Raw genomic sequence first — 15,965 nt, forward strand, 5'->3', positions numbered from 1 at the left:
TGAGATTGTTACTGATAAAATGTAGTTTTATTAAATTATAAATTCCGTAACAAAAACAAGACAGATCAAGAAAGACCTCAAAAACAAACCTACAGGGACTAAATGGCAAAGCCAATGAAAATGCCATGAAGAGTGTATAGGTAAGAATTTGCAACAAAAGTTAACAGCATTTTTACATTTCCACTGAAGAAAGGTAAATGATTGCTCTTGTCTAGTAAAAACACATTTTTAACTCCAAGCTCACATCTATTTTCTCACATTAAATAAAGCTTCCTGCTCACACCCGACATCCTGCCTGCTCCCACATTGCTTTAATGTTCTTTTCATACATCAATCCATGCAGAAAGTAGTAAGACACTTAATGCAACAGTCAGATAATGAAGACAATTCAAGTTGTACAGTAGATATACATTGGCCAAAAAAGGGATCGAGTATCTCCAAGGGGAAAATGCTACAAAATAAACACAAGACATTTTCAAGAAAACTGGGCATTGCTAAGCAGCTTTCAAACCATTAAAGAGGACAACCCAGTTTCCTACAATTAATAGTCTTCCAGCTGAGACAAGTTAAGAGACTTAAGTTAAACAGGCCAAATCTGTTTCTCCCCTTCACCCCACCTCCCCACCAAACACACTGCTAGGTTTGAGTGCAATGCCAACGTGGACAGAAAATTTACAGATACAGGACTGAGTTTTTAATCGCATGGCTCTAGATTTAAACTTCAGTGACTGTGCACTGTCCATCTGGCCTTCTAGATCTTACACTTGTGTTTGCCACCCCGCCCCCTGCCACTGGTCTATCCGCTCCCAACTGGCTTGCACTTGCATTCAAGTGTCTCTGCTGGACAGAGGACAGGTGCTGCTGAAGGTGGGCAGACACATCCTCACTATCGCTGCTAGCATCCGATTCGGTCTCCTCAACAGAGGTGTCGGGGGCTGGCACCCTACCAGAAGATGATGATTCACGGTCTTCTTCTCCCTCTCCCCTGTGACTCCTTTCAGCCATACTGTCTTCATTTAATTGCAAGTGGGCAAAAGAGTTCTCTAGGGAATTGCTCGCATCAGGTGATGGCGTTGAAGGACTCATCAGTTGACCATCTAGTGATGGCAGGGGCCTAGCAGAAATGGATGCTAGAGGCTGCCCAGCCGCAGCCCCCAGAGTCGGTGTGCTGTCTGCACCATCAGCGGAGCTCTCTCTTGCCAGGTTGACAGTGTTAGCGTCACAGTCCAACCTCAGCCCGGCCACTCCCTTCTTTGGTATATCTATTATGTCCCGTTTTATTTTTCTGCGGCGTCCATGCTCATTTCTCCTATACTGAACCATATTTTCAAGGTCTGCTACGTATAAAAACCCGGCAATTAGCATTTCAGTGCTCTTTTTACCCTTGGAAAAGGCATCTTCCAGCTCTCTGCTGGTACGTTCATCATACTGCCACCAACCATTTCTACCTTCATAGTACCAAGCATATTCTCCATTGCCTCTGCTTGCTGCTTTGAGTTCTTCTGGTGACAATAGGGTTGGCTTGTCAAGAAAATCCTCTGGGATCTCCTGCCGGCAAAGTGCACATCGTTTCCCAAGCCAAGAAGCTCCCTTCACACACAGATAGCAGAAAACATGTTTACAAGGCAGACTTACTGGATGCACACACGTTTGCAGACAGATAGCACATTCAGGGACTGTCAGGGAAGGTGCTGCATTAGCACACGACTCATTCGTCTTCCTATTTGTGGGAAGCATGTTGATTGAATGATCTATTTCGCCACAGCCAGCCATCCTGAAAAGGATCAAAGATAGATTTCAATCAGTTTACTGTGTCAAACTAAAGTGGTACCTTACGTCACCTTTGACCTCAACACACACAGAATGAGATGCTCACCTTAAATTATCATTTATGAAGCTCAACTAAAAGAAACTGACAGGTTAATATTCTGCTTCCTGAGCTGACAGACTAGAGTACTGGGAACATTTATTTTGCTAATCACCAATCTATCTGTTTAATTTTCAGCATGTTATCATGTCAAATTAGAAAATGAATTTTGGAATTTCCTCTGTTCTTTCTCTTAACTATGATTAATGAACCTTCAGTCAGACAGTTACTTTGGAGCCTCCTCAGGAAATTTAAAGAAGCTTGGTTCTTCCCTCAAGAGATGATCTAGCTGCAAACATGGTGATCATCTGTTTGATTAAGGGATTGCCTGAACAGTACCTCATACTAGGTATGTTTCCACACTAGCAAATATACCTGGCAGCAGCATACAGCTGAAGTATTCCCCCACTCTACCATCCCTCAAACTGAGCTCAGAACAACCACAGGGATGCAGAAAGAACCAGATTTGAAAAATTAGCTGGGTTTTTGTTTTGGTTATTTTTATTTTTATTTGATTTGGTTTGGTTTCCTTTTTCCTAAACACCAAGTGAACTCCCTGATATAGCTGACATGCTTGTGAGGTGGGCTGATGCCAGCCTTATGAAGTTTAACCATGCCAAGTGCAAGGTCCTACACCTGGGTCGGAGCAATCCCAGGCACAGCTACAGGTTGGGCAGAGAAGAGATTTAGAGCAGCCCTGCGGTGAAGGACTTGGGGGTGCTGGTTGATGAGAAAATGAACATGAGCCGGCTTCAGTGTGCGCTCGCAGCCCAGAAAGCCAGCCGTGTGCTGGGCTGCATCAAAAGGAGCATGATGACCAGCAGGTCGAAGGAGGTGATCCTGCCCCTCTACTCTGCTCTTGTGAGACCTCACCTGGAGTATTGTGTGCAGTTCTGGTGTCCTCAACATAAAAAGGACATGGAACTGTTGGAACAAGTCCAGAGGAGGGCCACAAGGATGATCAGGGGACTGGAGCACCTCCTGTATGAAGACAGGCTGAGGAAGTTGGGGCTGTTCAGCCTGGAGAAAAGAAGGCTGCATGGAGACCTCACAGCAGCCTTCCAGTATCTGAAGGGGGCCTACAAGGATGCTGGAGAGGGACTCTTCATTAGGGACTGTAGTGACAGGACAAGGGGTAATGGGTTAAGACTTAAACTGGGGAAGTTTAGATTGGATATAAGGAAGAAGTTCTTTACTGTAAGGGTGGTGAGGCACTGGAATGGGTTGCCCAGGGAGGTTGTGAATGCTCCATCCCTGGCAGTGTTCAAGGCCAGGTTGGACAGAGCCTTGGGTGAGATGGTTTAGTGTGAGGTATCCCTGCCCATGGCAGGGGGGTTGGAACTAGATGATCTAAAGGTCCTTTCCAACCCTAACCATTCTATGATTCTGTGAGTATCTCTAAAGGAATTGTAGCCCAGCAGAAGGAGCAGTGTACCACAGAAGATATGCAACCATAATTTGATTGATGTGTGAAGTCGCTGCCCCTACCTTCTCTGCCCATATCATATCTGTATTAGAGATGATTTTGTAACCAACTGTAAGACAGAAGGGAATGCAAAACTGTCACTTTGGCATTGTGTAGGATTTCAGTAGTTGAAAAATTCTAGTCTAAATATGCAAATGCCTTCTCAACTACACTTTTGCCATGGCAATCTTTCACAGTCTGTTTCATGGTAATTTGCCTTTTATGTTCTTATTTTATTATTTATTAGCAAACCAAACACTAGATGTGAAATGAGGGAGAAAAATGGGCTTTGGGAGATGGAGCCCAAAAAGCTGCCTTTTCTCACTTAAATCCCCAAGGAACTTTGAGGCTGATATTCAGCAAACCAGCCTTTCAACCAAACTTGTCTTTGTTGTACAAGCAGCTAGGAATAGTTAATGCAAAATTATCACAGGTATGAGTGCCAAAAGGGACCTTTTGAGGTAATGCAGACCAGTCCCCAGCTCCACATGGCACTACTACCAAACTAAACAAGATCAGCCACAGCTTTGGCTAGCTGACTTTTTTTAAGCCTGCAAGGATGGAGATACCAAAACTTCCCTGGATGGCCTGTTCTAATGTTACACACATTTCTAGCAGAAAGTGTTACCTCAACAGCAAATGCCTCATTTACTGCAAAAGACTCTGCTGCCATAAACATCTTATGAATACATTTAAAAAAAAAATAGCTTCAGTCAGTTTCTGTATTTATTTTTGCAATAATGTATTAAGTTCTATTTACTTGAAAAATGTATTTCTGTATGCTGCCTGTTCCCTTCTATCACTATAATTTCCTCTCGTAAGACCAATGCCTCTTTAACCCATTTTTTATCAAATCATTCTTCTAAAAGCTCTACAGCTTAAATATTTTTTCCTGAGGTAGCACGTAATTGCATCTACCTCTGTTTCAGTTTCATATCTCAATTTCTTTCTCTGAGATTACAGACAAATCTGGATACTAGACCTTAAATCAGCATGCCAGATACAGACACGCCACTACCTACCACCCAGTAACTGTCTTTTCACTATACAGTACACATCTATCTGTGAGTTCCATGCTAACAAGGTGGTAAGTTGATTTCTGGGAGTCTCACAATTTTAAGGTTATATTTTGCAACAGAATTTTTCACTAAAACTAGGATTTTATAATGAGAAACTTATTAGAAAAAGGGGGAAAGAAAAGCTATTGAGATTTCAGAATATGCCCACAAATACAACCTAACCATATCTCACGAAAGAGCTGAAAGAGAAATCCATGTACTGATCAATTTGTGCTAACCATGGCTGAGGTAAAGGATCTGAATTTTCAAGTGCTCTCATAATGAGATACTACTGTGCGAAAAGGCACAGAAGCAGATTTTTACTGCCATGCCACAGTTTTACAAAAGGCTGCTTTTCCCTGAATTCCCTGAATACGCTTCATAAGGTTATCCTTTTCAGATTCAGAAGATTAAAACAACCTGTAGATATGTAACTTCTATACAAGTCATGTACCATAATTAAGATTTTGGAGGGGATTAAAATGCACTGCTTGGATTATAAATGCAATACATTTTGACAAACCAAATTCTGATATCATAAACTAACTTATTAGTAAACTAAAAGAAGAGTGAAAGTTCTCACCTGTTTACTGAAAGCACAAAAATGCTAATATTTGAACTGTGCTCAATAGGTCACCCATTAATTTCAAGGTTCTTAATAGATTCCTTTCTAGAGCAAGACAATAATGCAGGGTATGAAAAGAAAGGAGTAAATACCTTATTCTGAATTTCCTATGTGATTTTTAGTGACTGAGGAAAACGTTAGGTGTAAAATGAATACAGCTGGAGGACTAAACCCTTATCTCTGAACAAGTGTTAGCCAGCAACTGAAACTCCTAAAAGATAAGCACAACTGCAGTTGAATGTGCTCAGAATGCAGGACAATTATGTATTTGAGGATTCATATCAACTAAACTGATGCTTAAACACTTTTTGTTTTCAAAGGAAGATCCTAATTAATCCTTTTTTGTTTACCTTTTTAAGTATAAAATGTAGGTCACAGAGTATGTTTACAAGCTGTTTTGAGGATGTACGTGTAGATTTTTACTGAAAGAAGGAAAACCATCTAGGACCAGTACCCTGCTATGTTACGGCTGTGGAAGCACTTTCATTGCAACTGATCACAAAATATTTTTCCTGAAATTAACAGTAATCTGTAACAAGGTTTAATCAAAAAAGGCTTCATATTAGAACTGTTATGAAACAGTTAAGGTCTGGTTTTTGGAGGGTTGGGTTCCTTAAATCACTTCTGGCAAGAGGGAATATTACATTATTGAATAGTGAGGAAAAAATTAATCAAACTCAAGGGCAAGTTCTAAAAATAATTTTATGTGAAGTACTTAAATCCTCAATTTAGGTATAAGTAAGGGAACAATAAGCATCTGAACACTGCATTTTAGCATACATACAGCCAACTGAGAATGAGCTAGGCCACAATCTTACCAGATCCCACCTCTCTATTATCCTTTTGTGGGTGTTTTTTAATTATTAGTATTATTATTTAATATTTTATATAATATTTAATATTAATACTAAATATTTAGTATTTAATTTGTAGCTTAGGGTGCACAGCCTAGAGCACCTTCATCAACACACAAAGCATGGAAGAGGTGATGTATTAAATTATATGAAAAGACCCCAGGCCTTTGAGGACTCTACTGGAAGACAAAGTAAATTCCCACAAAACCACCCCAGAACTGAGTAATTTTTCAAACTCAAGTCAAGTTCTAACTGTGATTAAGCAGTCTACCACGGAGCTGACACGTGTAAGTACATTAACAAGACAACAGCTTACGTTTTCTGAACAATTTTTACTGAAGCATGCTACAAGACTAAAACGTCCTCTCTTCAGATGTCTCCAGCTAGGATGGCAGGTCCTCTTTCCCAACCTGGCTCATTCCTTACTTGTCCAGCCCAACGGTCCGCTACAGTGTTTCAGCTTCTCTGCAAACTAATGGAAAGCAAATAATATCACCGTTACAGTGTTGTACAGAGGTATGAACAAGCAGAATACAATGCCACGGTCCTGTTACAGGGGAGAAATTACTGTGCTTTCATTTACCTGAGGCAGGCTATTTTCAATAAATATATCATCAAATTTCTGTTTTATTTTTTGCAATAATCAGTTTTGGCCCACAGTTTTGATGTCAATTAATTTGATGTCTGACTTGAGCAAATTATCTCTTTCAAAACTATTCCAAAAGGCAGATATATTTAACTATAATAAGTTAACAGCTCATTTCCATTAAGTGACCATGGACAGAAAAAGAAAAACAAGACTGAAGTTATTTATGCAAATTCAAGCTCTAATTAAAGTGACTCATTACACTCAGCTGTTTTAAACACAATGGCTTCCTAAACCTTTTTATAAAATGATCCACATCATGCTGTCCTAAGGACTATTTAAGTTTGTATCTTGCCTCTTAACAGGGTCTAGTTTCAGATGCTTGAGGAGAAAACAGTGCACTCAAACAGCTGATTTCCCCTAGGTCCTCTCCATATTTCAAGCAGGTTGTAGCTCAGAGCCCTGTGTCCCTGTCCTCTTCCTCAGAGATCATATGCATTCATTTAATGAACGAACCTCAGAATGTTCAGCATGCTTTTCTTTATAAATCTACATGTGGATGTCATCACACGGGCTGATACACAAGCTCTATGACCTAGATTTGATGATTAACAAGGTAAACAAAAAAAAAAGATTAATTGGGACCTTCCTTTATTTCTTTATAAAGTGCTGGATGAAGGGCTCCAAGGTCCATTCATGGAATGAATGCATGTGATGATCTCTAAAAAACCACAAAGGACAAGGATGCAACTCAGCCTCCACACCCCTGAGGTAATACACCCCTCTTCAGCCTAGCAGGTAATGTCAGACACAAGACATTTTGTGCATGTTGCCAAACAGAATCTGAGCTAAGTCATTTCACACACAAGTAATACTCAGTGGAAACCAGTAAGTGCCTAACACATACCTAAATAACTCCACACTAGGGACACAGGCATCTGCAAATTCAGGGACGGAAGGGGGACCATCAAAATTTCACTGCTGCATTCTCATGCCCTAAACAAGAAGGTCTTGACATGTAAAAGCCACGCTTAGTTACAGAAAGTGTTTGGGAATCTTCTGTAAAAAGACTGTTGAGCCAAAAAGTTGTACCTTCCTTCTGGGCTGTAGCTTTCAAGATGATTCATAAGCATTCTGAACTATAATTTCCATTTGCTGTAAATTGTTATATATAGGAATGGTGTAAAGCACACCTGAGAACGTCACATCTTAAGATTTCCATTTGCCCCAGGAAAAAAAATATTTCGGTACAAATACAATGCAGATCACGCACGTAAAAGTCAAGCAAAGTCAAAGAATGATAAGGGCCTGAAAGAACAGGCACCATTTAATATTACAGTATTCTGTGCTTCATCAAATGATCGAAAATTTATCATTAATAACATCAGAGGGAAATGTTCCGATGAATTCCATATAAGACACATTACTCAAATGTTATTTTCTTTAGAGCTGAGCTCCATGTAACATTCTGTGCAGCTATTTATAGCAAAAGCTCCTAAGGAGAAATGCAAAAATTAACAAGCCTATCCACACCTTTCTTCCCCTCATCATTCTAGCAGCTTCCCTTTTCTTCACACATCAATCTGAAACCAAGAGCTGCAACTGCATTAAAATTTCAGCCCTATTAATCCACTCAGATGAGATACTATGTTTCCTATGATCAAAGAGGCAGTTGCAACAAGCTTGATGCTAAGGGCCTGATGTTCAGTCCTTCATCTGGGGAGCTGGCTTTCTGTTACTTCTGTAGGGATCACTTGAAACCTTTTATCTACTACCTCTTCCAATCCACTACCTCTTCCAATCCACCATTAGACCTAGCATGTCATAAGAACAAATGTTATGTGGGGATGGGAGAAAAAGGTTGGCTCTGTTCTGGCAGATTTCTTAGGAAATAAAAATGCATGCACATATTCAAGGTATGTAATTATACCTAGAAGAATCCAATTAGGACATAATTACAGGAGTATGGTAAGGCAACTTTCTAATTGCTGCATAGCTCTTTTCAGGAGCTAGTTCCCAAGCTGACTTCTCGAAATGTCACGAATGTAGGTAACCTCTACATTTCATGACATTGTTATTTATTTAACATGCCAATCTCGACAATTTTACTAAATGAGCTAAAAGACACAGTTATAAACACACACTCCTTCCTGGACTTTTTCCCTCCTTTAAAGTTAAGCGGGTAAGAGCTATGTTCTATACTTAGCAATTAATTCTCTACGTAGTATGAGGAGTTACGCTACCTGCGGCAACCTGCGAGGATCCCTTCCTTGTGCATACTCACTAAATATGTGCATCCTACCACACATCCATTTTGAAACTTTCATTCAAGATGCAACAGATGAAGAATAATCCCACTGACCACGAGCATGAATTCAAACTGGGCAACATCCCCTCCCAAACTGAGGCTCAGCCAGCATTTAACTGCTCTCTTTGCCCCATGAAAGCCTCTCAGGATGCTTGCTGGGAGAAGTCACCTCTGCTTTTTCCACACAGCTTTTAAGATTTTTGAAGTGTTTAATTAACCCATTGAAGTGGTGGACTCTCTACCAGATCTATCTCCCAGAATGGTTTCAGGTTCTCCTTAAGAAAAATGTCGTTTTTACTAGGCCAAGGTGGAATGAAGCAGTTGCTTGTCAGTTCAGTCAACTGCGCCCACTGGATTCCCTGTAAACTATCAGACTCAACACCATTTTTTCCAGTTACTTCTTTGGAAACAACAACAGCAACAACAAAACATTCCAGAAACCTACATATTTAAGAAGCCAGCTCTGAAATACTGCTGAAGTGTTACCTGCAGTCTTAAGAGAACTTCTCCGTAGGTAAAAGCTCCGTTTTTTTAAAAAAGCAAACAAGCACAAACCATTGGTATACCAGCTTCTAACCAAACCAGAGACTACTATTTGAGTCCTACTTCAAATGACAGATCTTGCACATTTTGCAACTCTGTAATCTAAAACTGCCATCACAAATTCATTCACACACCCCCTCGCAAGTTGGAAAGTCAGCAGCTACAGCATTGCTTCAGAAGAATAAAAGCTCTTCTGCGATTAAATACTTTTTAATGGATTTTGCCATCCATTCACCCAAACTCCCCAATTCATAAATCAAGCACTGGGTGGGGGGAAAATGGAAAAGAGGGAAGAGGAGGGGAGAGGGCACAGATGGGAAAAAGAAGCCCAGAATTCTGCAGTTCTGCCCTTCCCTACAAATCACCATGAGCCCAACAGTAGGAAGAAAGAAGGTGGCTGGGGTTTATTTTAAAAAGGAAGAATCACTCTCCTGTCTGAAGGTCTGCTACTGTCAGTATAATATCAGATCGTGGCACTGAGTCTACCAGGTATTTTTTACACTGTCTCTGGGCACTGGATAGCACAACAGATAAATAACCTCACTGTTTCCTGCCCTTACTTACTTTTCTGGATGTGTTTCTTAAACTGAGAGCAATTCCTCAGGAACTGCTGATTGTGATGAGGCTTCAGGTTGCCTGTCACTACTCATTCTTTGCTATTACACGTTAATAAAAGAACAACCCTTTTACGTACATTTGGAACTGAATCACAGAAGATCAAGTAAGTGCAGAACAGTGAATCATTTTGGTATTAAACTGCTACATATTCACTCAAAATGAGGTTCTTCTATGCTACAATTGGAGCACTGAATTTGAATTTTAACCATATATCCTGTTTCAATTTATTTAACAGAACAAACTGTTAGATCACTCAAACAAAACGAAATTTTGCAGAAAACAAAGCAGAAATTGATTCGTCTGAAGTTACCGACGCTTTAGAAACAGAAAGTACATGAATGTCTTATATACGCAGACTTGACTAATATACACAGAAGAGAGGAAAAAAACATTAAACAAAAAGACTTTTTCCCCACTAATTCCAGTAGTCCACTGTTCAACATCCTTTAAATGCAGCTCCAGCTCTCTAAATAAATGACAATTCAATTCCACCTAAATTGATGCAGTGTATTTTGAAGGAAACAAGACCAGAGCTTTTCCTTTCACTCAGTAAGGACTCAGCATTGTAGCAACTGAAACAATAACTATTTTGATTCACTTGGAAAGAAATCCCAGTATTAACTGTGCAAGACTGCGCATCAAGTTCTTGCGGATATGCAACATTTAAGAATTTACTCAAAATGACCAAATCAATATTCAGATTTCACCATGTCTTCAGCACTATTATGGACTGTAATTTGGGGTAGTGCGTTTTTAGAGGGGCCTTAAGCGCTATTTTTCGGCAGCCTGCTGTCCAGAGGCAGCACCTAACAAAGCAGCAGGATTCCAGTATTACAAACCTGACAAAAGCAAAGCATTTTAAAGCTCTGCTCCCTACTCTTCCTTGTAATTATACAATGTATACCGGTGGTACTACACCACCAGTAATAAAACCTACAGTATTTCTGTCGTGTCTCACAGCACAGAAAAGTTATACAAAGAAAACAGCCACACTTTTATTTGGTTTTAACTATTTCAACATTCTGATTATGCCCTTTGCGTGAAAAACTCCTATTAACTGAAGAGTCTGTAATAATTTTTCAGGGTGGCAGCACGTATCGCACCAGAAGCCAGACGCATTTTCATGTCCCATTTTAACATTCCGAAGGAATGCAATCCGAACGGTCGAGCCGCGACCATCGAGCACAAAGAAACAAAAGCGCTTCCACTCAAAACACCGGCTCCTTGTTTGCACTGTGCTCCTACGACTGTTTGTAGGCATTCGTTCCATCCCAGCCTCACCCCAGCGATCACCCCAGTCACCGGGGCGAGCCAGCTCCAGCAGTGACATTCTGAAAGGCGTGTGACACATCGCGCAGCACACAACTACTCAAGGCACTGCTCACCAGTGTAGGAACTAGAGCGCTCGGCGGGGGTTTCTGCCCCGCATCACGACGCCACAGCCGGTGCTCCTGACCTATTTTACGGCCGAGCACAACGGAGCCTGCAAAGCGGGGCCGGGCCCCGCGCGGCACGGGCAGAGGGATGCCGTGTCTCCCAGGCAGAACTGCCGCACGAAGGCGCCGCGGCCCGGCGACAGGGGGGGTGGTCTGCCGGAAGAACTAGCCCGGTCCCGGCCTGGCGGCGGCAGAGGACGCATACACCGGGGTTCCCGGCGGGCACCGGCGGTGGCCGGCAGCGCCCGTCACGTGATCCCGCGGGCGGGGCGGGGGATGGTGGTGGTGATTCCACACTCCCCCCTCGCCGCTCAACCAAAACAATACCGGGCACGGCTGCCCGCCGGGCCCCTCAGTCGCGGCGCTCACCGGCCTTTTGTTCTGGGTGACCACCCCAGCTCGCTCCCTCGCCCGTGGGCAGCGCCGGCCCCGGGCGGCAGCGGAAGAGGGGCGCTGTTAGAGCAGCCGTTAGCGGCGGCCTCCTCCTCGTCCTCCACCGCCCCCCGGCCCGTCCCTGGACGCGCTCGGTACGGCACTCACCCGCCGCTCAGCCCGCAGCCGCCGCCGTCACCGGCCGCCTCCTCCGGCCCCACCGCCGGGACAGCGGGACGCGCCGACGTCACACGCGGGACGGAGTGGCCGAACGCGCCACTGTGACGCGGCGCAGAGGGAGGGGCGGCAGGAGCGAAGGAAAGGACCGCGCGCGTGCGTGCGTGACGCCACTACGTGACACCGTGTTGCCCCGTCCCCGGGGCGGTGCCATGGCGGTGGGGCTTGACCGTTGTTGCTGGGCTAACGGGGACCGGGGCGGCGACGTGGGGGCTGCGGCTCTCCCGGCATCCTGTGGTGAGGCCCCGAGGCGCTTGGGAGCGCCGGGAGGTGGGGACTGCTTGCCCTGCCCGGCCTTCCCGGGACCCCTGCCGAGGTGGAAGTCTCCGTGTGGTGGGTTGTCTCTGGCTGGGCACCGGATCTGTCACTGCCTTGCTCAGCTGGACGGGGGAGAGAAAATACAGCGAAAGGCTCGTGGGTCGAGATAACAACAGGGAGCGATCACTCACCAGTTACCGACACGGGCAGCACAGACTCGACTCGGGGGAAAAATTAATTTATTACCAGCCAAATCAGAGCAGGATAATGAGAAATAAAACCAAAAACTAAGACACCGTCTCCCTCTTCCAGGGGCCAACTTCACTCCCAAATTCTCCAGCTTCTCAGAAGCACAGGTGGAAGGGAAAGGGGGATTGCAGTCAGTTATCACACGTACCCTCTGCTGCTCCTTCCTCCTCAGTGGGAGGACTCCTTACATTCTTGCCCTGCTCCAGCATGAGGTCGCTCTGCAGCAGACGGTCTTCCACCAACTTCTCCAACGTGAGTCCTTCCCATGGACTGCAGTTCTTCATGCACTGGATTCCTCCAGTATGGGTACCTTCCATGGGTGCAGTCCTTCAACAACAGCCTGCTCCAGTGTGGGTCCCCTGCGGAATCACAAGTCCTGCAGCAGACCTGCTCCAGCGCGAGCTTCCCACAGGGTCACAGCCTCCTTCAGGCATCACGCTGCTCTGACGTGGGGTCCTACACGGGCTGCAGGTGAAAATCCGCTCCGCTGTGGACCTCTGTGGGCTGCAGGGGAACAGCCTGCCGCACCATGGTCTGTACCATGGGCTGTAGAGAAACCTCTGCTCTACTGCATGGAGCAACCCATGCCCTCCTTGCACACTGACCCTGGGGTCTGCAGAGGTGTTTCACATGTTCTCACTTTTCTGTCCAGCTGCAGTTCTGCAGGGTTTATTTTCCCTTTTTTTTTCTTAATTGTGTTATGCCAGAGGTGCTGAGTTGGTCTTGGTCTTGGCCGGCAGGTCTGTGTTGGAGCTGGCTGGCATTGGCGCCCTCAGACACGTGGGAAACTTCTAGCAGCTTCTCACAAAAGCCACCCTATAGCCTGCCTGTTACCAGCACCTGGCCGCACAAACCCCATGCACCCCTCCAGTAAGAAAAATTGTGGAAGTGGTGGGATCCCCAGTGTGTATATTTCCTGGAGCTTTCTGCCCAGAAGGTAGAGAGGCAAGCTTCCTTGGGGTTCATCTTTCAAGTGTCAAGGTATTGATGATCCAGGCTGGTGACAGCACTGCAGGAAAATGAACTAGCACAGCTCCATTACGCAAGATTAACTTGAAGGCAGATTGCATCTGTCCCCGCTGATGAGGACAGGGAGTAGGTAGAGCAGGAGGCATGAAGGGTTGGTGGCTTTTCCCCCAAGCACATTCTGCAGCTCATTTGCCTGAAGATTTTAATGGCTTAGCAGCTGGGCAAAGTCACTGCTCCAACTTAACCAGGTCAGTGACTTGTGTTGCTGTGCGCTGCCCAGCTGTGGCGGCCGGTGAGGCTCTGGCTGGTTTGGTGTCTCCCACAAGTGGAGACAGACTTGGGCATGATGCAAATGTAACTGCCGGGGGGGGGGGGCGCAGACTGTCCTGGAGCTGAGCTAGTCCCTTTGGGATGGATGCAGGGAGAAGATTTGTGTTGCCTGCTGTTGCCAGAAACAATTGGAAAGTCTGCTGTATTAATTATTCTGGAATGTAACAGAATGGGAAATAATAATCGACACATCATTCAGGCTGGAATTATGATATTCATTTAGGTGGAGAAGGGAGGCTGTGTGTCCAGGTACCCAATGCACATAAATGGAAAACTAAAAGTTTCAACATTTCTAAAGGTGCAAACTGTGTAGTCAGGAATACTAAACCAAACACGTTTAGTTAAACCACTGAGTCTTTCTAGAAGTCTGGAAGAGCCTACCCACTGTTAGCACTGGTTTTAGCAAATGTGACATGATTGCATCCAGGGACAAACATTTACATGGCAACCTACACTGCTATTTAAAGAGGTCTGTGTGAGGCTGAGTCAAAGAATAGAGATTAGAGAAAAGGAAAGGTCGCTTACTGGCAGTGTGTGTTCAGCCGCAGTAGGCTTAATCCCTTACTGAACCAGACCCTGATCCTGTGGAAGCTATTGAGGCCAAATTCCTGCTGGTTTTGGTTAGAATCTGACCTAAAAAAACGAAAGCAGGCCCGGGGTTCAAAGGGATCTAAAGAGTTTAAACAAAGTTGCTCTCACTGCATGCAGCTTTGTAAGAGAAACAGCACCTTGGAAAACTGTACTTAGTAAAATAGAAGTCCATGGCTGTGCTCACGTAGGTTTGTGACTGTTTGCTGCTGCTGCAGGTTGACTGAGAAAATGCACTAGCGAATGCAAGATTTTATTTTACACTCCATGAGTTATGGAGCAAACATGGCAGTTACAGGGAATATCAGATAGTTTTAAAGATAGTTACCAAAGTTTCAAATGCATTGCACCTCACTGAGGATATAAGAAGCACAAAGGTATCTAACTGGATCAATTGAAATATAGGGGTGAGAAATTATCTACTTCTAGTAAGATTATACTTTCTAAAATATTACCTATGCTATTATCACTCTGTATTACCAGCTCTTATTTTAGTCAGAATGGCTGTTATTCTTCTTTTGTGTTTCTGGTTTTGGCACAATCACAACCCATCTATTCCAATGGTGACTTCGTTTATGAGTATTAGTTTTTACCCATCTGTTATAGTTGAAAACACCTCATTTGTATTTTTTTCTACCTCTGCTTGTTTCACTCTTCTATTGTCTCCTACGTTTCTCCTTGTTTATTTTTATTGTTGTCTACATTGTCATCAATCTGGAATTTATGTCTGATGCTTGCCACTAAATTATTAATTAATACAGTGGATTGAGAAGTACAGATTCACCAGACTAATCTTTAAAAGACGCCACTTCCCCTGTTAAGTGTCTACAGTCCTGCCATTAATATTTTGCTGATGCATTGGAGAACTACTAATCCATATTTCACTGTTGCTATTTATAAAGCATCTTTTTATGCTTCTGCAAGTGTATGTGATACTATATAAGCATGTGCAATTATGCCAATGTCTTATATTCATCAAGAACTCAATCTTTGCTACACTTGGTGAAGTTAAGGAGAGAGAGGAAAAAACTGTTTTCCTTCTGCTGTGGTTTTCAGTTTATATCAAAGCAGTTTGGGGAGTTTGTGGGGAGACCCTCAGAATTGCTGCAAATTTCACTAGCAGTAAAAGAGTGGATGAACATGGTACTGTGCTCTTTCTACACTCCTGCATCTTCAGCAAACCCTCTATATTGTGCACAGGAGGTGTAGAGTTGGCAATCTGCTGCTCAAGTGAAAGTGTACCCGTGGCTCTTCTACGCTAATAGCCAAAGTGGGGTTGAGAATGGAATGTATTGTAAATACACTACGCAAAAATCCTGATTTTGTTCCAGTGGCATGTTTGTTACATGAACCCCTGTTGCTTATCATTCACTGTATTCTTTTCCTCTAAGCTGTCGTAGAGCATGAGATCCCCAGTTTGCACTACAATTTTCATTAAAGTGGTAAATATTTTACCACCATTGAAAACACAGATGCACAAATTTTCCAGAATTATTTCTTATTAAAAATGATGTTGATAGTTGTTAAAGACCATGACACAAGCTTGTCCCTTGTGCTACAGGTGTTTTAAGTGTGCTGACAGTGCAGAGCGGCCTGACTTGT

At 43.6% G+C, this 15,965-nt stretch overlaps 1 protein-coding gene across 3 annotated transcripts; it reads right to left on the reverse strand.

Moving 5' to 3' along the window:
* RNF146 (ring finger protein 146) lies at positions 1-11,989 on the reverse strand. Of its 3 annotated transcripts, none has more exons than XM_057409153.1 (3): positions 11,901-11,989; positions 6,186-6,341; positions 1-1,774 (listed from the first exon to the last, which is right to left on the reverse strand). In XM_057409153.1, exon 3 carries the CDS (start codon positions 1,771-1,773, stop codon positions 715-717), a length of 1,059 nt encoding a protein of 352 aa, XP_057265136.1. In that variant the 5' UTR covers position 1,774; positions 6,186-6,341; positions 11,901-11,989; the 3' UTR covers positions 1-714. The 3 variants fall into 3 exon arrangements, with proteins under 3 accessions (XP_057265136.1, XP_057265153.1, XP_057265144.1); XM_057409170.1 differs by lacking the exon at positions 11,901-11,989 and adding an exon at positions 11,730-11,753; XM_057409161.1 differs by lacking the exon at positions 11,901-11,989 and adding an exon at positions 7,363-8,561.
* Between the last annotated feature and the right edge of the window lie 3,976 nt (positions 11,990-15,965).

Source organism: Pezoporus wallicus, unplaced genomic scaffold (assembly GCF_028554395.1).
Source record: "Pezoporus wallicus isolate ANWC-B61680 ecotype Strahan unplaced genomic scaffold, APGP_CSIRO_Pwel_v1 contig_3817, whole genome shotgun sequence".
NCBI lineage: Eukaryota > Metazoa > Chordata > Aves > Psittaciformes > Psittacidae > Pezoporus > Pezoporus wallicus.

Excerpts from the sequence above, each read along its gene's own strand:
- RNF146 (XM_057409153.1), bottom strand. The coding sequence starts at position 1,773 with ATGGCTGGCTGTGGCGAAATAGATCATTCAATCAACATGCTTCCCACA.